Source organism: Neodiprion pinetum, chromosome 1, assembly GCF_021155775.2.
Source record: "Neodiprion pinetum isolate iyNeoPine1 chromosome 1, iyNeoPine1.2, whole genome shotgun sequence".
NCBI lineage: Eukaryota > Metazoa > Arthropoda > Insecta > Hymenoptera > Diprionidae > Neodiprion > Neodiprion pinetum.
Genome location: NC_060232.1, coordinates 24,641,669 through 24,664,849, shown reverse-complemented (window position 1 = coordinate 24,664,849; position 23,181 = coordinate 24,641,669). Strand labels below are relative to the sequence as shown.

The 23,181-nt window shown below is 34.8% G+C and overlaps 3 protein-coding genes across 15 annotated transcripts in view; 2 read left to right on the top strand and 1 right to left on the bottom strand.

Moving 5' to 3' along the window:
* The window catches only part of Lmpt (four and a half LIM domains protein limpet), an 83,048-nt gene extending 72,521 nt beyond the window's left edge, over window positions 1-10,527 (top strand). For all 12 annotated transcript variants that reach the window (XM_046636732.2, XM_046636733.2, XM_046636731.2 and 9 more), the window contains 3 exons: window positions 5,141-5,310; window positions 5,973-6,159; window positions 8,182-10,527. In XM_046636732.2, coding sequence (XP_046492688.1) covers window positions 5,141-5,310; window positions 5,973-6,159; window positions 8,182-8,339 — 515 coding nt within the window. In that variant the 3' untranslated portion in view covers window positions 8,340-10,527. The remainder of the gene's footprint in view (window positions 1-5,140; window positions 5,311-5,972; window positions 6,160-8,181) is intronic.
* A 1,119-nt stretch (window positions 10,528-11,646) lies between these two features.
* On the top strand, window positions 11,647-20,770 carry Sms (spermine synthase). Of its 2 annotated transcripts, none has more exons than XM_069134481.1 (8): window positions 11,647-11,926; window positions 13,193-13,483; window positions 14,715-14,826; window positions 17,268-17,390; window positions 17,496-17,650; window positions 17,826-17,915; window positions 18,003-18,194; window positions 18,359-20,770. In XM_069134481.1, the coding sequence occupies exons 2-8, from the start codon at window positions 13,202-13,204 to the stop codon at window positions 18,503-18,505; spliced, it is 1,101 nt and encodes a 366-aa protein (XP_068990582.1). In that variant the 5' UTR covers window positions 11,647-11,926; window positions 13,193-13,201; the 3' UTR covers window positions 18,506-20,770. The 2 variants fall into 2 exon arrangements, with proteins under 2 accessions (XP_068990582.1, XP_046492700.1); XM_046636744.2 differs by lacking the exon at window positions 14,715-14,826 and adding an exon at window positions 16,352-16,463 and having other exon boundaries at window positions 11,650-11,926.
* LOC124224674 (uncharacterized) lies at window positions 20,068-22,377 on the bottom strand. Its single transcript, XM_046636745.2, has 2 exons — window positions 21,915-22,377; window positions 20,068-21,490 (listed from the first exon to the last, which is right to left on the bottom strand). The coding sequence occupies exons 1-2, from the start codon at window positions 22,014-22,016 to the stop codon at window positions 20,540-20,542; spliced, it is 1,053 nt and encodes a 350-aa protein (XP_046492701.1). The 5' UTR covers window positions 22,017-22,377; the 3' UTR covers window positions 20,068-20,539.
* Window positions 22,378-23,181: the final 804 nt, after the last annotated feature.

The window sequence follows — 23,181 nt, the reverse complement described above, 5'->3', positions numbered from 1 at the left end:
AATAAGTAATGCACTCAAATGTACGGCAATGAGACGCAATCTCGGCACTGTCTTCGTTACCTGTTCCTAAATATCTGTGACAATTACGTGATGTTTCTCTTGAACCATTAACCACGAAATTACCCATAACGACGAGCACGTTATGTAGGTAGATACATACGTACATACACATAGGCTAATTAGGGTATGCGGAGGCGTCCTACATTCCTTTAATCGACGCTGCAGTAGGTAGTCACGACTTATCGCGGTTAACAGATTAAGTTTATCTATGACGCGTCTCTCACATCCGACGCTCTGATGATCGCCGTATTTGTTATTTCCGTCTGGCATCTTACCGCGATATTCCCGCTTAGAGACTATTATTTATTTATTTTTTTTCTTGTTCGTGCCTCGTAATTTCCAAATGCCTCGATCGATAAAAAGGACTGATTTGTCTCTAGTGCATTTTTCGATGCTCGTTGCTTCGATTCCACGTTGAGAAATTTCCTTTCGACCACTTTTTCAATTGTGATGTAGAAATTCTTTAAGCAGAGATTCGGATTCAGCGTTAGAGGTTTAAACCATCGCAACGAGGCTTCAGACGTGAATCTTGCGTGCAGGAACGATAAAACCCAGTATCCTTTTTTGTCGAGGATATATATCTAAAGCGTTGACAAGCCAAAATTGACTCGCTGCCGATGTTTATTGCAAATATTCTGCAGACGTGATTCTCCGCAATTGGAAGAATACTCGTTTTGCAGGTTTTTGTTTCCTTGGAATTAAATGAAAGACATTTTTCTCTTTCGTACACATGGAATCTTGTCGAAAAACCAGTCGCGACGGAGAGAATTCTAGCAAAAGAATTTTACTCGTGATCGAAAAACCTGTGCGAAATCGTTGATCCGGTTTGCGGATCTCGAAGAACAATTGATTGTTTTTTTTTTCTTCGATCACCGCAGCGGGATGATCACATACCGTACTCCGGATTTGAGAACACCGCGGGCTATGCATTATATGTATATACATACGTATATTCGGTATTGACCGTTAAATTTTCCACTTGTCTTAAAAAAGTTCTCAAATGATTTATCTGCATGTCTGTAGACTCTCGGTATTAAGTCACGGTTTAAAATACATCTCCATATTCTGTCATTGACCAGAATAGGCAATGACCTAACTCGAAACGGTGATAAGACGTTTAATTATTTTCTTTATAACCGACTACGCCGTCACGTTTGTAGGTATATATGTTATAGACGGCGAAAAACGAATGGAAATCGAATAATATGCTTATATATCTCAGCGGATAATGGTCTGCGTGATTTCACCTTTGTCCTAGGCGAGACTCAAAATGGCCCTGTATATAATACGGCGATATGTTCATGTGTCAGACACCGTGGTGAACGTAGGATGATATTTATACATAATGCCGCATTATCATTATCCGATCATCGTCAAATGATACACGAATTCACAAATATTTTCAACTCACAAGATGTAACTGTAATTATTGTCGATTCGAATACTACGCGAAACTTGGCAGCTCGAACGAAACGTGTATCATTGTACAAGCGACGTGCTTTTTCGTTATCGTTACGCGAATTACTTATCGTTATTATCGTTTTTGACTGGCATTCTGACAAAAGCGAACAATCTTCCGTCGACACTTGTTTACGGTAGTAGAGAGAAATCTCTTCGTCACCGGGCGTAGGTAGAATTTTCTCAAGATCCGCAAACAGAAGTATCTTACTAATCGCGTGACTCCGTTTTTATTCGCGAATATGCCTAATCTGCGGAATGACTCATCGTCAGGAAATCACACAAAACCGTAGGTGTAAGACGAACAGCGTCTATCACGTTAAACTTGAATTAGCAATCTCGTCTTGACCTCTTGTACAAAGGGCATGCAATATATCACGCCTGATCTAGCGTGCCGGATCGTTATGTAACGGTCGGTAAAAAATCTTGACGCAAAATTAACGCCCATCATTCATGGGGTTCGGATGAACGTTGACGGAGTAATTGTATACAACAACTTGTAAGTACACAAGACGTACGTCAAAGTCTCTTGTAATCCTCGGGTAATAAAATACCGCGGTAAAATGTTTTACAGGATAAACAAGAGTGTGAAAAATCTTTTGGCAATTCTCAGAGAATCTCGAGAAAGGAGTTTCAGAAAGTTTTTTTTATAAATCACTGATTCCGCTGAACTCGTTTGTCTTTTTGGCTTCTGTAAACTTCTATATATATATTCTGTCATTTAAATTAAAAAATTCAAACTTTCGCACGCGATGCTACCGCAGAATTACTCGAAACTCTATATACCGGAATCATCTGAAACTCAACGACAAATGGAATTTCGAAGGTGAAAAATGACTTGCTCGATTAGAAAGCACTGACAAATGGTTCTATATGGACTGCGCAAACTGATCGCTATTAGGTCTTGCATCGCGTGCTACTTGTTCGGAAGAAGGTTAAAGTCGATCCAATGTCGATATAGGGAACTAGTTGGATCGGTTGAGAGATTGAAAGAGGCCACCGATCAACTTGGAGTATAATCGTGAAAGATTGTTGCTATGGTATCACGGTTGTAATGATTTCATAGTAGACATATAGGGCAACTACGCGTTACCCTCGAACTGCATATTTGTATCCAGTCATTTCTGCACGTCGTAATTGATACATTTATTCACGATGTTTTCCTACAAAGTGGGAAGTTGAACCTTGCGACAGCAAAAAGCTCGTATATCTATCAATCGATAAATGAAAGGAACGCTAATACGCCAAAAGGGTTTCTTGTCTTATTGCTATTATAAATTTTCGCACTATGAAACTATTTCCGAATAAAAAGCATCTTATTCCGTACCGGTATAAAATAATATTGGAGATTCGGCAGCGGTGGAATTGGTGGAGTAAAGCAACAGATGTAACCGCAGATTTATCATCAATATCTCTAGAAAAAACATTACGTCGGTACCGCACGTATCTGTATAATCTTGACATAATGTTACACCAATATTGGCATATCGACGTACGTGAGGCAAAGAATCGCCCACCATCCAATACTCACAATCTGCATTATGTACGTATACATATGTAGTGACGTATTTATTACAATTAGCATAACCTGTTAATGGGTCGCATCCCACGCTTGAACGCAGGCAAATATGGCAATATCTTTGGTCAAAGTTTATTTCTTTTCATTTTTCCATTTATGCTTCCCTCTTCTTCTTTTTTTCCCATTTAATTACCTTGCGGAGATAAAGTAAGATTGTTATTTAAACAGGCGTTACACTTCAATTAATAATACATTCGTCGTCTGGTAACGACTATAATTACAACAGCGGACGATTGTGTTTTAATATTCTACTCGTAAGTATAAATACGACGAATGGTTTTTTCGTTCTTAATGTGTATTTACGATAACTTTTCCCCATCCCGCTCTATTCTTTCTCTCTTTCTCAATTTGTTCACTCGTAATGATCCGTTTTCTCGACTTATTTGTCGCAGAATCATGAATTAATGAGAAAGCTTTATATACGTGTTACACATCCGGGCGGATCATTCTCCTTACGGCTATATACTTTTATCTCGTCGTAATACTTTCTTTGCGCTTCTTCTGTGCGACGTATGTTTGAAAAATAAATAAGTCATCGGTTAAAGATTGAATAAAAATTGGGTCGATCGTGACAATGATTGATATACGATCGAACTTGTTTTATGAATGATTGACGCAACGTTCGATTTAATTAATGTTATTCGGTCACGAGCTAGCGCGTCTGAAACGATGTTAAATGGATTAATGACATCGCTCTCTACAGCAGCGGTGCGTGATCTACATGACAATGATCAACCTGCTCTCTCAATAAGCTGCGGCGGTGCGATTAACAAGATGCAATTAATTGTCACTTCGGCTGCGTGGAAATCACCTTCTACGGATATAATCGCGCGATAGTATGACTAAAAGATGAATCTGACGGTTTTTCATCGATTGAGTTCAGCTAAAGTCGATTCGCGAATGGACTAAGAATAGCAAATATCAGGTATCATACGTCACTGATTGGATTGCCTGAAACTCGAGAGCGAGAAAGTTCGTGGGTTGGGAATAATTCGAGATTGATAGAACCGGTTTTATTTCTGGTCAATTAATCGCGGGCCAATTTACTTCAAAACGAGTAATTCTGACCGTCGAGTACAAGGTTCACGTCATACGTCCAATTAACGAAGATCAAAATTAACTTCGTTACACAACGAGTCTGAACAATTTTTATACCAATACTGATATTTATATATATAGTATAGTATAGTATACCCTCGCTTATACGCCTCTTTCTTTCCGGTCCGCAGATCGTACATAAGGAAGTGCGATAAAAGCTATAAATGGGAATCGCCGGTAAAATTTATCGTCCGGAAAAGGGACAGCCGGGCATATAATAAAACCGGCTATAAGGCCAATGCAAATAGTCCTCAAACCTCCTAATTCGCGAATTGGGTCATTTAACGTTTGGTTTATTTTTTTCCCCTATTTTTCCTCTTTTCTTTTCCACTCTATGCCGCAGTGCGGATCCCTCGACTATCAACGCATCATATTCGTCACTGTGACAAAGATGTATTCGATCCTCGCGACGTGGGTCGTACTTTGTGAATTATGCCTCTCACCATAACATGGCAGTTTTATTTTTGGCGTTTAGTTCTAGCCGTCGTGCTTGGCTCCTCCTGGCACGGCGACCTGCGTTGCCAACCGCAATGCTAGAAACTAATGGAAACTTGTAGATCTTGGTCTATTGGCAGATTATATATATGCGTTCAAAGGTCAATTATCATACCCTTGTATTCTTGCGATACGCTTTAGACACCCACATTAGTAATTTTCGCTTGAAGTTAATTTTGGTGAAATTATTATGCTCCGGCAGTTTTCTCTCTCTTTTTTTTTTTTTTACCGGAAATAACATCTCGTTGCGACAATCTCCGAAAATCAGTGTAGAGTGGGAATAAAATTAACTTGCTTCTAACAGCGTCCATTTTTACTTCGCTTCCAAGTTCGAATTTACCTGACGGATTATATGCTGAAAAGAAACATTGATCGTAATCGAAATTCAAAGGAAGTGAAAAAAATGTTTAGATAATCCTTTATCCATTTGCCACTTACCGATTGTTTCAGGCACTAAGAAGATGGAGTACAAGACCCGGCAGTGGCACGAGAAATGCTTCTGCTGCGTTGTTTGCAAGAACCCGATTGGCACGAAAAGCTTCATCCCTCGCGAGCAAGAAATCTACTGCGCTGGCTGTTACGAGGACAAGTTTGCTACGCGATGCGTCAAGTGCAACAAGGTAAGAATTTCTTGCGAATATTGCGCTGCTCGTTTCCTGTAAGAAATACTCGATCGATGGTTAAAATTGATTCAGCATGGTTGGTTAAAAGTCTGGAAAACCAGGAATAGTTGAAGAATTTAATATACAAGTATAATATAAATATTGCAATACAGTTGTGAAACGTTTTCAAAGTAGTATCCTTTGTATTTAAATCAGCAGAGAAATAAACGTGTACCTACTTCGTTATTGAAATGCAAAATGCTATCTTAACGTGTCACGTGTCGCAAACCTTTGAGCTTATGGTTTCACTTCGTATTAATGTTGTTACGAATCGTGCAGAATCCACAAATTTTCGATCCGCAAGGCCTGTCCAAGTTTTAGAAAGCATCGGCAACGACAATGAGCGAAATTCTGACAATATAAATTTGTTAGAGAATTTTCCTTATACAACTTTGGTCACATCGAATTGTACATCTACCAGGTGTTGTGATATTTTTCCATCGTTCACAGATACGAATGTGAAATATTTGAATTTTGATTAGAAACGAAGCTGAAGATGATAACAAATCGAGAATAACCAGCGAGATTTTTATTTATAAACTACAATTTGATCTGAAAATTTGACATCGGGATATGATAAAACTTGGCTTTAACACGAAGCAACTTTTAATGCTCTGCAGATCATCACCAGCGGTGGCGTAACCTACAAGAACGAACCCTGGCACAGAGAGTGCTTCACCTGCAGCAACTGCAGCACGTCATTGGCCGGTCAACGATTCACATCTCGCGATGAAAAACCATACTGCGCCGACTGCTTCGGAGAGATTTTTGCAAAGAGATGCACTGCATGCACCAAACCCATCACTGGTAAAAATCCTCTTACTCAATTTTATACCACGTCGAAAAAGTTTCGTAGAAGGATACTGATAACCATGATAACGAAAATTTTATTCAAATTTCTTTAGAACAGTGTGGCTGTTTTTAGTAACAGTTAAAATTATTTAGTAACAAACGTACACTGTTAAAAAAGATCTTAAATTTACAACAAATTCACAATGCAAAATTATGTGATATTTACTAATTAGGTTTTTGAAACAACCATTCATATAATACCCTTGTTTAGCTAAATTCATACTCGCACATTAATTTTTATATATTGATGCAAGGTTTAATACACACGATAGCGGAAATCAAAACCTGCTGAGAAATTTCCCAATTACGCGTTGTAATGATAGATTTTTTAGCGAAAATTACAATAATTGTATAGTAACCTATTCGTAACTAACAGAGCATTAAAAATATAATGCAGTTTAGAATATCAACCGCCGCTGAATTAAAAATACGATGCATGTAACATGGAATATTACGATACAGGACATTTAACGTTAAAAACCGAGTTAAAAACTCGTTTAAGAATTGTCCAAACACGTGATGTGATAATATTGATAACCGTACAATATTTGGCTGTGGTAGGAACATGCATCGTTAAGAGTCTTGTAGAAAATGTTGAGCCCTAATAAACTGTTTGTTAACACTGTTAAAAATGTTTGCAAATTTGCCACATATTCACTCCACAAAAGTCTGACAAAATGAAAACTTGTTGCTTGAAAATGAGTTACTCAGCATTCTCATCAAATTTGCAATCAATTTTCTTAATTTTGCTTCTTGCTTAGAAAAACGAAAAAGCGTATTTTGAATTTATTAAACTGTTTTGGTAAATTTGTTATGTTTGTAAATTTACTATACTTTTACAGTACAGCATTTGGAATTTACCAAACATGTTACTGAAATTACCAGATACATGTACAAAGAAATTCGATTAGAGTCTGTTAAAATTAAAAATACAAGTATATTGTCGCAAAAGGAATCAATGTACATCTCCATTAATTTTGCCCTGCAATTTCAAATATCCCGTAATTAGGTTCAAATATCACTCATGTGTATTATAAATTTCGTCGTACAGTATTTTAAAAGTATCCTAACAGTTTTTGGAAATTACGGAATTTTCTTCTGAATCTACTCAACTTGTTCAGGTATAAATATTATACGAAATCTCTAACAGTATCAGATTTAAGCAATGCCCAAAAAATTACCATGTAAATTTCGGAATTGGTAATCAGATTTTAAATTTGTGACTATTACACCGTTAATTTACTGAAACGTTCTGAAAATTGAAAGAATTTGGCTAGTAACTGGGTTCGTAAATTCATTCAAAATTGCATTGTGAGTAGGAATTTGAAAAATATCTTATTATATACATATTCTATACTATAGTTAAACATTTTTAGTAAATGTAAAACTGAAATTTTCAATTGTGAAGAAGAATCCGTGGAAGAATTAAAGACACAACTATCACAAAAGTGTCACGCGGTATATCAATTGTATGGTATAGTCTCCGACAATAACAAGACAAATTGATGTTAAGTTTCATAACTTTTCATTGAAATCAATTCGGCGGTGAAGTCAGTTTAATATAAAACCCTAACTTTATATTCACAATTTGTTTTGATTTTGCTATACTTTCAGCTTGAAATTCCTTTAGATACATGCGATTGACAAAGTACACTGGCATAATAATATTACTACACGGTGAATTTATTATTAAAACACACTCTTTCAATTGTCAATATCGTGTTTGAATTTTCATAGACTGTATCTGCGAAAATGCTTCTAACAAATGTGTATTAAATTTCAAACAGGTTTTGTTAACAGTTTCGTCTTACGTTATTATTAAATGACGTTGTGGATACTTAGGAACAGTCATCTCTGTTCAGTGTACTATGAGAACTCGACGTACTTAAATTTCTTTCCGTGATGACACTGAGTAAGGCCAGAGTTCAGGTTCGATGAATTTTGAATTTATTAACGTTCGTTGAAATTTGTTAACAGGAATTGGTGGAACGCGTTTCATCTCGTTCGAAGATCGGCACTGGCATAACGACTGCTTCATTTGTGCCGGATGCAAGACGTCTCTGGTCGGTCGTGGATTCATCACTGACGCCGATGATATTATCTGTCCGGAGTGCGCCAAGCAGAAGTTGATGTAAATTTGACGTTTTGAAGAGGAAGAAAAACAAAGACAAAACGTCCACGATGTCATATCTCTTCACAAGCCATACTCTCTCGCTATGATGCAACGCCCGCGTGTCGATTTAAAATATATACGTTGAACTTCTTTCAATTAAACGAAAATTTTTATTAATCGACAAAAAACGGAAAAAAGAATAAATAAATTAAATAACAAACTGCTGTGTCTTATAAATGTATAGCGATATTTGATTGGCATTCGTATATGCTATTTTTTTTTTTATAAACAATATTTGATTTCGAACGTCGTCATTCTTACCCTCGAAACGAATGATGGGCAGAAACGGCGTTACATCTTAGCGACTAAATATATACTTTACATAATAATGTACTCATACTTCAGCGCGTAAATAGGGAAATTTGTAAGACGGAATGAGAAACGAGATATAAATAAGAGAAACAAAAAATTTAATGAAATAATAACCATGCAGAGTGGTGTTTAGTAAACTGGTCTAATGGGGATTATCTCGCCAACGCCCTCAATCGGCGAAGGTAACTTAAAGGTAATTGTGCTTTACTTAACGGCCGTGTTTTATAGGGCACTGCACTTCCTAGCTTCGTAGTCATAGGGACGGTATAGTCATTACTTTTTTTCAACTCCTTCTTTTAGATTCAACTTCGTACGTACATCGACGATTATTGTGAATTACGATTGATCACAGAGGCGTAAAAATGTTGCCGCTTCCTAGACTTTGAGCGTTTAAAAATTTGTTCAAATTTGTTTGGGCAAATTGTGTAAATGTCATAATTGAAGTAAGAAACCCTATACACATATATTAATAGTGCTAGTATCGACTTTGCAGTAAAAATATTGATAGGAGAAAGAAAAGAAGAAAAAATTAAGAAAAAAAAAAAGAAAGAAACCTTAATGCCTTTAAAAATCCGAGAATCAAATCGCCTTACTATTAAATTAAATATATATATATATATATATATATATAATTGTAATTATAAATATTATATATATATATATATATATATACATATAAACAAAAATTAATAATTAAAGGTAAACTACATACAACCACTATATATATTATATTATAATGTTATTAATATTATTTTTGCTTTGTATATGGTAGAAGTTAAAAAAACGGACCCTATAATTGTTATTACCAAGAAATACGCGAAACCTTGTTGTTATAAAACAGAAAACCACACGAAAAAACAAAAAAAATCTATACGTATAATATAGTAATATTATTTTTATTTAACTAACAGTCACTACGAATATTATATAAACAGATATAATAAATTTTGTCATTCACACTGTACAGGGCATACGCAATACTTACACAAAATAACACACACACACAAGTTATACGCGTGTTAACACATACACACATACACATATCACACGCGCACACAAATTTACATGCACACACACACATACACATACACACTCACACTCACACAAACACGTACACTTGCAAACAAAACACGCTGTATCCACACATAACTTGTTAAGATACGATACGTAATCAGATCTCTTAATCAAGCCTTTCGCACGTCATTTTTCTATTTCAAGCTGTTTTTATGGGAACCTGACGTTCTGCAAGGCTGGTAAGATACCTTTAAAGTGAATATAGTGTGCATGCAGTTAAAGCTGCAGGTTATGCACCAGATGCATAGAAAACTACATACATAATATATTCGGATGCATTCGCAGTTATTAAGAGACACGCGAGCACGCGTATCGGAAATGATAGTGGCCTTATTATTATACACAAGCAGCCAATACACACAAACTAACTTATCGATTTATATAATAATATTAATAATAATACTGATAATATATTACAAACAACAAATATGCATATATATATATATATATATACACACATATATATTAATGATATGAATTTATTCTATTTTGAAGAATAAAAAAAAAAAGGAATAAAAATGGACAGTAAAAGGAAAATACGAACAAATAAATAAACAATTGATCACAGAATATCATGACCAATAAATTACACCAGCTTAATATAAATATATATATATATTCTTAAAATGCGAATACTCCCATGCTAATATATCTTCTTCATTAATCGCGTACGCATACGACGTGAAACACGATTCTGTATTCAACGTATCATATTTACAGTGTAAAATCGATAAATAAATAAATGTCATTATTTACATCGTTCAGCTTAATTGTATCTCTGAATTTTTATTTTTGTTTGTTTTACTTATCTTCTCATCTTTTACAAATATATCTAGAGAGCTTACTTCTCGCGTGTAGGTCGTTAACTGGGTCTTTCCATCAGTGTGGAGTGACCAAACAATCGTAGCTCTACTGCTATGGTAATGGTAGCTGTATTTTTTTCACAACAGCTTTATCCTCTTGTTCTGAGCGAGTAAAAACTTACAATAATTTATTTAAGAACATTTATTAAAGAATAGGTAAATTTTTAGAGAGTTCACTTATGAATAACATATCAACTAAGACGCATCCCATCTCCGGACGTTTCCGCTTCTATCGGTTACGTCCTTGGAGTATTTCTGGGCAGTTGTATGCACGTGTGTAACCGATGCAATTGGGTGCAACATTGAAGGGCCTGTTTTATTCAAGGCCAAAATTATCTTGGGTATATAGCAGTATATAGCTAATATACCCTAACTGTGTTGGCTGAATGAGCATCGACGAGTAAAGTAAAGTACTATTCAATACTTAAAGTCGAGATAGACATAAAAATAGCCTTAAATAGAAATAATTAGGGGGAGCGTTTTTTTTTTTTTCACCGAACGCAGTGGCGGGATTTTCCCGAAAATCGAGATTTAGACTTCCAACCCCCCCCCCGAAGTTTAAAAAAAAAAATCGCTCCCCCTAATTATGTATTTCCATTTGAATGTCTATCTCGACTGGACTAACTGGCTACTTTCAAACAGATATGATACAAAAAATGACCTATGTGATACGGTTAGAGCATGTATACAATACACTTGTCGAAGACTGTGAAGCCTGTGAAGTGCCGTACCAATCGAAAATTCTCACAGGGTTTGTAATTGGATGCAATAATCCTAACGTTCTTCTAGGCAACTCCATACTATTTTGTAGTAGGCATCTATGGTCAGCCCAGCAGGTGGCACTGAGCGTGAAATGTTAAGATTACCAGAGATGACACTTCGTAAATTGTATTAGCGTATGCGTAATTTGCCGTACACACAGCGATAGTGGAATGTTGCTGTGCATGCATGTGTGTGAGTATCTTAGCATCGTCCGCCTAGGCGCATGCGTATTTACGGTCTTACAGAATTCAGTTAAGGTTCAGAGATTGCGGATGGTGGCGTGAAAAGCAGTCTGCTGTAAATATTGAGTTTTCGCGTTAGAAGCGGTGTGGCCGGTGTGGCTAGTAGGAATAATCTAGTACTACATCTAAGACTCTAGTCTAGTCCACGGGCAAAAACTTCGTGTGCCATATTAAATTTAAAGGGCACGTGAACAGTTGTTAGAGAAAATCAGCGCCGATAGCAGATATTCTCTCACTTGTTCGCGCTGTGTGTCAATTGTTAATCAAGGAATATTTACTTACCGTCAGATTTTGTGGTGAGTACCATTTATTTTTTTATCGTTTTTATTCTCGAACTAAAACCGTGGATACTTGTCAACCCAAGACATTCACGTGTAGGCGTAATAAAACAAATTTTGTTAGTACACGATTTTCGTATTATGTCCTAGTACATTGATAAGGGTTTTCCAAAATTTCACCTGAATATAATTATTCGCATGCCCTGCGAGGTCGATCTTATTAAAATCGTGAAATACGTATATCCTTTTCAGCGAAAAAAAGAATTTAATAACTCACAGGGAAGTTTCGTGGGAAATAGTTATTTAGTTAAAAATTGAACTCCGTATAATAATTACTTGAAAAGCTTACACAGCCTCTCCTATCCATTAACCTTAAAACACATTTACGGGGTCGTAAACAACCCCAGTCGACTTTCAAACTGCGCTCCTAAGCTAGAAATTGACATTATCGCGTTAATACTTACGATAATACTACTATTACACTTCAATGAAGTTGAATTTGCTCTTCACCATTCATTTTCATATTTAAAACCGGAAAGATTTATGTGCGTACGAATTCCATTATTACTTTTAGAACTATTTTACAAACAAGAAATGCGTGGGGTCGTTATCGACCCCACTAATAAGTTCGAAGGTAGAGAAAACTATACAGGTGTTTTAGGGTTACTTATTTCTTAACCTATGCATACTCCAAAGTTACTGCTTCAATGATGTTAAAGAATGATGACAATCTCACAAATATACGAGGTTGACATTAGTAATGTTATCGTAACGAAACATTGGGGAAAGAATCACTATTTTCTTAATTTTACATTTGATTTATAAGGAAATAAGATTTCGAAATGTGAGTGTGTTTCGTTTTATTATGGTTTACTGAATTTCAGACAACTCGAAAATCGCCAAATAATGGTTTTTCTGCAGTATGAATCGTTACGATAACGTTACTAACTTCAATATGTTACACATATATAAAATAACAATTTAATTAGCTACCATATCATCTAGTTTTTATGGAATATCGAAAAAGAAGCATAGAATTTGATACACGTGTAGTAATTTAATTTTTTTGCCACCCACGTTCATGTTGATTTGCACTAACATTTCCTTATCTGCCATTCCACAAAAATGTCATAGTATAGTGGCTAAATTGTTTTCACTAAATCAATCTCACCTCATAACTATTTTGAAACTTGGTTATTTAAGTTCATTATTGCGGTCTGTTCGCCGAACAGGTGAATTACTTTTATTCTCCTAAATCATGTATGTTGTATGTTGATTTTTTAGTCAAAAAAGATGGTGGTACATACAGTGTTGCTGGATTTCACCGTATCAAGTAACGTGATCAGTGATGTGGAGAAACGATCAAACTTGAAAACTACAATTTCTAATGTCCTGGGGGAGCATATAGGCAGTTTAAAGCCACTGACTGAAATGAATATAGATGAAAGTCTTCTTTTGTTATACACTGGTGTAAGAGGAACTCTTATTACTGTACGAGCTTACCCTAAAGGCCTAGTAACAGTAAACATTGAGTATTATAAAGGGGACAACGAAGAGAGTCTACTTAATTTTGAGGTAAGCTGAAAATGATTTAAAATGATTTAAAATTTGAACCACTCTTAGAATCAGCAAAATTATTCACTTATTTATGATAAGTACCCGTTTCGAATCTATGACAGGGAATAAATAATTGAAAACATTTGTGACATTTGGGAGGTCATTTCATATCAATTTTTATTGCCACCTTAATGCTCCGTTTTTATTTTCTGGCATTTAACATTCAACCACGCATTTCTCAGGTATTATTTTTCAATAAACTACTACTAAAGCGATTACAATGTTACAACTGTTCAGATGATTACATCACTTGTCCTTGGACTTAAATTATATTCCCTAGTTGTATAATATGTTTATTTTCCGTTCGCGAAGCAATCTTATATCGTTTACACAGTGTCTTTTTAAACTGCACCAGTTGGTGTCTTCTACAAAATCTATTGAAATAGATTTGGTGGAATTTGCATGCACCAAAACTTATGATCATATTTCTGTGATATTCTGTTTTTTGGCCATCTGTCTTACCCATTGTAATATAGTGTTTTCATCACTTATACACGCATAGATTGTACACTTGATCAACTCTAAATATAAAAATAATTTTCTGTATTATTCTTACTCTGTTACATTCTAACTGCGTAGCATTACGAATTCTGTTATAAGTATGTATTGTAATTGTAAATTCGAACTACCTACTATCGATCACAATTTCATTTCACAACTTTCAATTAGAGCTTCACACATAATGTTAACATCGTAATCTCATCATAGTCATACTTATTTGTTATGTACGTGGCAATGTTGTTCATCATTAATTTTTAGATATCTTGTTGAAAATATGATATTTCATCCCGAAGAGATTAATTCTGGTCAAAGTAAACAACTAAGCGATATTGTCAAAATGTTCCTTGTTTCAAAATTATTGATAAATTATAGTAATTCTTTCAATGATGAGTTTGCAATTGTTTATGATCTTCCTGTGAAAATAAGTAGTTTAATAATGACAAGTTGGATTATTGTCTATGTTGTTGAATTTAATGTTCGTAATAATTAAGGTAAAATGGATGAGTCGTAAAAAATTGAAGATCTTTGCTTTTATTGTTGTGTCACCCACATAGGTAAAAACACCTTTGGTGTGAACTAAGAATTTATTTTATAATGCCTCGTAATTGCAGCGACAGAGAACAATATCAGTCATCATATAGACATGTCGTAACAGCTTAAGCATAATATAATAGAGAGAACGTTGTAGCAGTGGCGATACTTGGAAGCAGACGTTGCTTTGGCTCTGAACAGCCAGCGCAGCAAACGCCTGCCACCCGTAAGACGTGGAACCATATATGATCTCTACCTGACACTATCAGGTAGAAACCGTATTCCCACAATCAATTTTCATTTTGTCACACGTCTGAATAGCCCTTCCAATTTTATAATGCGTTATGGAATAGATTTTACTCATTCTCACATCGTCTTAAAATTGATTCGTAGACACATTTATCTTTTAGGGGCTTGTCAGGAATGTTCTTATTAGACTTTTAGCACTTTATATATATATATATCTGGTTTATAGCCGCTGTTATGCAATTTTTCGATCCAAGGAAATTAATTTTTTTCACTCCCATGAGATGATGAGTTTCAAAAGCACTTCTTCGCTCCTTCTTACAATGTGTTCAGATTTTCCCGTATGGCAATGTATATTTACTAATTTTTTATCATTTTTACAGATTACACAAGGTGTCCAGTTATATCTCAACAAGGGATTCTATGATAATTTCGGGTTCTTTAAAAAATAATAATGCTTTCGTCAGATCGATTGCTTTTAATTGTATGGGAATCGAAAATTTAATAGAACTGCCCATTGAAAAATATTACTCCAATTATGATATTCTGTGAGACAAATTTTATCACAATTTAAATGAATTTCTAAATAAATACATCGCAGTTTGCATTTGAATGACTCTCTCCGAGATGAAGAATTGATAACGGCTGTTGAAATTAACCACATTTATAAATTGAGATTTATAGTCCAAGAAATTTTGGATTTGATTTACTGTTAAATTTCATGATTCTAGAATTTTCAGTGGCTGGACACCCTGTTGACCTTGTACTATCGTACTAAGCACAATACTCGACACATTGATGTGCAGGTTAAATAGCAATAAACAACTCATAGATCGGGTCCAAATCTGTCGGGTATCTAAAACTGTAATATGACCACAATGATGTTCTTTGATTAGTATTGAACTTATTCGTGAACAATCTTGTAGTTTGAGATATTACCATGCCATAAAACATTACTGCTCAACTCAGCAATTCTGCGTGTACAATACACAATATATAATGTCACAAAGCCTGAGTATGCCTAATGCCTAATGCCTAGTATCGTATGAAGAATAGATGCAACGTAATTACGTCATGCTAAATACAGATGTTATCTGGTATAGTGCTCTAAGATGAAAAGAAGTGGCTGCGTAAAGGTGATTCAACACTTAAATATTGCATTTATTTTACTTCAGTCGAATTATTAACTAAGAACAGCTCATCTTGTTTCTGAAACTGCACGTAACTATAGCACATCGCATATGATTGGCCGCAGTTAGAATAGTATTATCAGCAACTCCAGTATCGATTAAAGAAGCAGCAACAGTTTTTTCTTTCCCATTTGCAGACGATATAGAAACTTTCGAATGAATACTTTTTCATTGTCATAGTGACAAATAAATAATGCTATTCTGTAAGTATCATCTTCCTGTTTCTGGTATAAATAATAAATTATTGTCAAGAAGCCCCTAGAATAGGCTCTCTATACTCTATAGCAAGTAGAGATTTGGTTAATTAGTTAGTACGTTTGTTCTGTTTGTTCGTTGGTTTGTTTGATGGCTATGGTAGACAGCGAGAGACCTGGAGACAGCATTGCTGGCGGCGGTTGCTGCCACCCGGTCCCACACGCTTGCTCCCATTAAACGTGGTGGCCATTATGAGCGATTCTATCCAACTGCCGGTGAGTTTTATTTATTATTATTTTTACGGTGCTTTTCACTGTTTCCAAAAGCAGTAGCCTAATTATTATTCATTAAAAATGATCAATTTCATATAATTTATTCGTATGCGAGTAAGAAGACTCTTCTTAACGAGTAATTGGTATGAACTATTTTGAAATTTTTACGAATTTGTAGGAATAAAAGTAGATTAAAATTTTCAGAGATTCGCGGGATTAATTTGCAGAATTTCCCTGTATAATCACATTTTGAATTCAATGCAAGCTTTAAGTTCCTATTGAATATTCACAGGTGGTGTTATAAATTGTGTCGTCATTTAGCCACCATGCATGCATTGAGAAACTTTGGAGTTTCTCTGTTGTACATACAATTACTTTGAACCTGCATACCTTCTTGTAATGTCTAATTTCGAAAAAAAGCACCAAAGTACTAATTTTTTCAAATTTCTTATTGTCATGACAGAAAATGACAACGTGTTGTTCTCAAAAAAATGTTTTCACACAATACTCAGAATGATTTGATACAAAGTAGATTAAATTGCATTAATTGTATATATTATAAATACACAGATAATAGTAAATGTGGTCTCTATGTGACTATCTATGCAACCATGCTATCATATGTCTGGTTCAATTTTAATTCTCTTTTCAACTCCAATCAACAGTTTTATTATAATAATGAAAAAGTTTTTTTTATCACCTGCACCATTGAATTGTAGATATTTATTTCTTTCTTCACTTCTACTTTTAAAGAAAATCTAGAAATTAATAATATTTATTAATTTATCTTGTTTCAACTTTTTGAAGATGAAAGACTGCTTGAATATGACATTGACAAACTGGTCTTTGAAGCACGGTCACCGTATCAGAAAGTACAGATTGTTCACTCCAAGTCACTTGGAAACATGCTGGTTCTAGACGAATTGCAAAGTGAGTAATTGTCGTTTAAAACACATGCTTTTGTTTGGAATTCCATGCATAATAATCAGGGTAGATTTATGTGATTCCAATTCTAATTGTACTGTATTTTTTCAGATATGTCAGAAGCAGACATGATTTACACAGACACGTTGATGCAGCGCGACAAAGAAAACTACACAGGGAAAGAAATTGTTATTCTTGGAGGGGGTGATGGGGGATTACTTTGGGAACTATTGAAACAAAAACCACAATTTGTAACAATGCTCGAGGTACGGTTGTACACTTTGCTTTCAAATATTCGAATTGATCTTAAACTCTTACAATAATTATAATAGTAGTAGAAGAAATTAGTTCTACGCAGTTTCCAGGTCTTTCCTGTTTTTTATGTTACATACATAAATATGAGTTCATATTCTAGTAACCAATTTTACAAATTATTTTCAGCTTGATGAAGTTGTCATCAAAGCATGTAGCCAGCACATGAGAAGTATATGTGGTGACTGTCTGGACAAAATGAAAGGTGACAACTATGAGGTGAAACTGAGATCTGATTGAAAACCGACTGCTGAAACGTCAAATTATGCCTAATTTTATTTTTTTGTACTCAATTTTCTCTTACAGATCATAGTAGGTGACTGTGTGAAGACTCTAAAACACATGATCGAAGAAGGACGTCAATTTGATTACGTTTTTGGCGATTTAACCGACATACCTATCAGTCCAACACCTGACGGAGATGCGTGGGACTTTATTAGGTTGATATTAAATTCGTCTTTCAAAGTATTAAAACCGGCGGGAAAATTCATGACTCACGTAAGTGTAATCACCCCCATTCTCTTTTTGGTGAATACTCTAAAATAGCAATAACAATAGAAATATGGTTCAAAAATTGATGATTTAAGATGATTCAAAACGATGAAGCATTCATCATATTCCTAATTATATCTAATAATTATACTCATGGTAATCTTTTACAGGGAAGCGCAGCGTCGTGCCCAGATTCATTGAAAATGTTTGAAGAAGTTTTATCCGAGTTGCCTGGTCCTGTTACTTTTACAAAGGCTCAAGCCTTCATTCCGTCATTTTACGAAGATTGGGTCTTCTATCAAGTTTCATTGAAATGATGGATCAAACATGGTAGACCCAGCATACTCACAAATCTAAAGAAATTCCCTCACCAACTCATACATTTATGACCCAAATTCAATTTTAGTTTCATGATGGAGTTTAGCAATTCAGTTCCTGTTGAAGCTGCTATACATATATCTTTAGGTATCATGCAATGAGACCAAATTCGAAAATGGTGAAGTAAGATTGAAGGCGTGATCTACGGATAACCTTGAACAATTCGCCGTATGATTCGTAAAGCCTTGGTAAATTTGTGTATAATATTACACAATCCATTGTTCCTACTGTACTTTTAACTTACATCCTTTGAATCTTTATCTCACGTATGTTGAAATTCGCTAAGTACGTGACGCTAATTCGTGAACTTTAAAAATTGGATCAGATAATTTCTGGCCATCGTCATGAAGTGAGAATATAATTTGATGTGAGCTAAATTTAGGTATTTGGTAGTGCAAAATGAAACTGCTATTCCCTGTTGAGACCCTCAATGTTGCACGGAGTTTACACCGAAGTTATCTTATTACTAATAAAATTGAATTACATATATGCAATATAGGTTGCGAAAATATTTTGCATATTCTGATTACTGAGCGTATACGATTCATATGTCAACTATTACCATTAGAACATTTTCTTATTCACTTGCATCTACTTACTTGACGTGTTGCAAGCACGATAAATTTGATATTGATTTAAAATCTATTTCATCATCTTCATAGCTATGCTTCTCTTCAGATTACGCAGATACATGATATATAACATAATTCAATGTGTTGCTGCTTTTATCAGACTTCTCGATTTGAATAAAGTATGCTGTATTGACAACTGTTCCTAGTGTAATATTAAATGCAAGCTTATTTATTTCGGAAATATCAGGAATGAGTAAAGTAGTCATTGTTCATAATCTAAACTTTAGGAACCGCTGTAATATATAGTATAAGTATAATAAAAAATTTTATTTGCGACATGTAGGTGATCATAGTTGTTTTATGGCTAAATACAAAATCTTGTTTCATAATCAAGATTTAATTTTCTCAAAAAATGTTCAATTCTAAGTTAAATTCCCATTTGACATTGTATAGACGGTTATAAAAAATATTTTTCTTTCTGGATCTTTAAAGACTGGTGGTACTATCTCTTTAAATTGTTATTGTTATTTCCTCTTACTCTATTGAAAAGGCAATGTACACACATTAATGAATGTAATGAGAGAAGTTAATTTAATCCATTAAATGAAGAGGCGTTGAATGAAAGCTGAAATTGGATGTTGTATTTTTGTTCGTTTATCTAATTTAAGGTTAATTTTCTTTTAAGATAAACAAATTTCATGGTAAATATGTCAAACCAATGTATATATTCTTCTTATCATAAACTGTGGGAGAAAGTTGGGACTCTTTCACGCAATTACTGTGTTCGACATACAAATTCACATTTGTAACTGCAACTTTGATTTTTCTTAAATTTGAGTTTAACTAAATACAGACTGCAGCTAAAGCTTGTGAATATAAGAAAGTACTAAACGTCAAGCATTGGCATGAATCGATTTTTCTCTGTAAAATATCTGAGACCTGAAGTTTAACTGATTACAGAGATTCCTTTACTTGATTAGGTTTTTGTAACTGCATTGGCCATGGTACATAAAGTGAGAATGAAGCGTCAGATTAAAGTATACATAATACTATATTTATTAATATAACATTCCGACCATTTTTACAAATTTTTGTTTTCTTATACATGTGGATGTTCGTTCGAAACATAGAAACGAAAGCACAAAATTGAGAAATACATCACAAGGAGATGACAAGGACCTATTATAAATACGGTAAACATAAGTAACGCAAGAAATAAATAAATTACAGTACATCATTTAAGTAGTAGCGATGGAAAATCAGACTTTTGGTTTACTTCCCATACCCGTGGAAACTTTGGCCCCGGTTTATTGGGATTCAAAAAACTTAATTTCTTAGCTATCGTTTGAACGCAAGGGCTAATCTTTAAAAGAGCAGGGTTGAAAGTGGCATCAGTTCCTTTTAAGTCTCTAATGGAAACTGACCAGACAATCTTGCTTTAGAAATTTCAGAAAATTGTTCGATCTCGTGTACCATTGGTTCAGTTTCAGTTTCAACTAAAATTTGTTGTAACCATTGTTGTATTTGCTTCGGATGTTCACCGCTATCTCTTCTAATCTGTCTACTTCTGTCAGGCTCACATGATGATACTGAATGTTTGGATAAGAAACCTTGTCCTTTATTTGCATTAACGTCCTTGTAAAAATTAATATTTGTAACGTTGTCACATGTGATGTTCTTTGAATATAATTCTTTTGAGTCTCCTGAGCTCACTAAATCATTAGGGATATCTATTCTTGAATTTTCATTTGTTAAATCTAACAAGCTATCTGGTTCAGTTGATCCTGCCTCAGGCGAAGATTCGTTGTTTGAGAGAAATAAACGCTTATCAATCACCGTACAATTTGACATAGACAAAGTGCTAAACTCGTCATTAGACTTATTCTCACTTCCCGAGCTTGAATTTAGACTTGAGTTACATGAACAGTTGAGCATGCCATTGTTATAAGTTTGAGTATTTTCATCGCATGCCGAAACATTTGCTTCAAATTCAATCTGTTTTTCAACTACCTCCCTAATATTATCATCAGATTTAATTGATTTGTTAAAACTTTCATGATCCTTGTCTGCGTCTTGATATTCCTGGACTTTATAAGGCTCTGTGTCTTTTACAGACATACAATTTTTTCCAAATACTTTTAACTTCCCCAAGTGCAATATCTGCGACTCAATATCATACCTCGAACTTAAATCTATGTTCACTAAAGGTTTACACGATACTAAATCCAGATTCGACTGTATTAAAGAAAGCTGTTGCACATGGACGGCTTCCACCTGACGTAAAAGCTGCTTTTCTCTTGATTTCAACACGCCAATTAGATGCTCGAAACTTGTTTTTATTTCCAGTTGTATCTGAAGAAAAAAAATGAGTGCATTATTTACACATCCATTGTATGGGTTACTTAACATATTCCAATTTTTTCCCTGAGTATGAATCTTACGTTTTGAGGCACCACTGGAAGTATGTATTTACAGGAGGTTTACATGAAACACTTTAAACTGCACTAATCTCAAATATTCTATGGCGATATTGACGATTGCATACGTGACAAATTAACGAGATAAAAGCTTCTGTCAAATAGTAAAAGTGTATGCACGTAATAATGTAACGTCTAAAAAACAAAATTACTATAGATAAGCCACTTCATTGCCATTACATAGAAACATGCACCTCTGTAGTTAATTTATTGCAAAAATGCAATAAATTAATATTTTCAAGTGACAAAAAAAAGATTTGAACATCGGACGGTAGCACAGGTAAGAATTTTATACTCACGCTGAGTGTGGTTTCATCCAATAATTTTTTGCCTTCTGTAATTAATTTGACGTTTGCCAAATTCATGATACTTTCACTTTTCAGGTCATTATTTTCAACCATGGCTCGAATTTCGGTTTATAATTGACAGATGTGGCAGGTATATTGCATATACACCAAACGTGATACCACGTTATAAACAGCCTACGCGGAATCTAAACACCATATGTAAAGTTTCACATCGTTTCACAACCACTGAGGACGAGTGGGGACCGAACAGAAACGCAGGTAGCTGCCTTGAACTTCTCGTTTTAACGGTATAATTCGTTGAAAATGAACAGCGGAGGAATTGGGGTGATTCGCACAATGAAAAATGCTAATTTCCTGGAAACCTTTGTCACTCGACAGGGTTATACAGTTGTTATGGTTGTTGTGAGTCGAGGGTGAAAATATGCTTACAAACTTACTCGAAAGAGGAGCTACAGTTGCCTGTAAGCGATTAGATTATGGCGGCTTCGCGTTTCAAATTTTAATTACGCCCTCGACATCTTTGCGCTGTATTACTGCAACGCTCGAAAATTCTAATTTAAACCCATTTGTGTTTTGATTCATCACTATATGTGTGCTCATATTTCTGTTGTACGTAATATCTAAAGCACGAATTTTTCGAATTTTAATATCATATTTCTATTACAAACTGTTGTATTATAAATCTCCAGTCAACGATGGAGTCAACGAGACGAGCAATTACAAAAGTTGGATCTTTATTCGTGCCTCTCATTTTCTCGATTAAATTTACAGTCACTTGTCTTCAATTAACATTACGCGGTAATTGATAATATCTTGAGGAAAAATACAATAGTGTATCAATCATCATAAATCAAATGAAATGCTGTAATCTATATTATCCAGTCAAAATTAACCAATCGGCGGTGGTTTCAAATTGCTAATTATCCGGGATTATTTAGTCTTGGTGGGATTTAAATCGACACCTGATAAGTTGCTTGATCTGTAACAATGCCTGCTGGATGAAATATAAAGAAATTTTTCTGTCACGCTACTCCCATAGGCCGGCTCTCTATAGTGAAACGTTGATTGAAGATTGTCAAAGGCAGCATTCTGAAACTCTGTACAAATCGGCGTGAGAAAACGAGAGAAGCTTCAGTACAGAAATTTCCGACCACTGTCGACTCAACTGACATTGTAAACCCCATAAGCGAGTTAGTAAATGTAGGGTACCTATGGCTACGCAATGGCGGAATAAAAGCTTGTAGGAAAGCTATGTAAC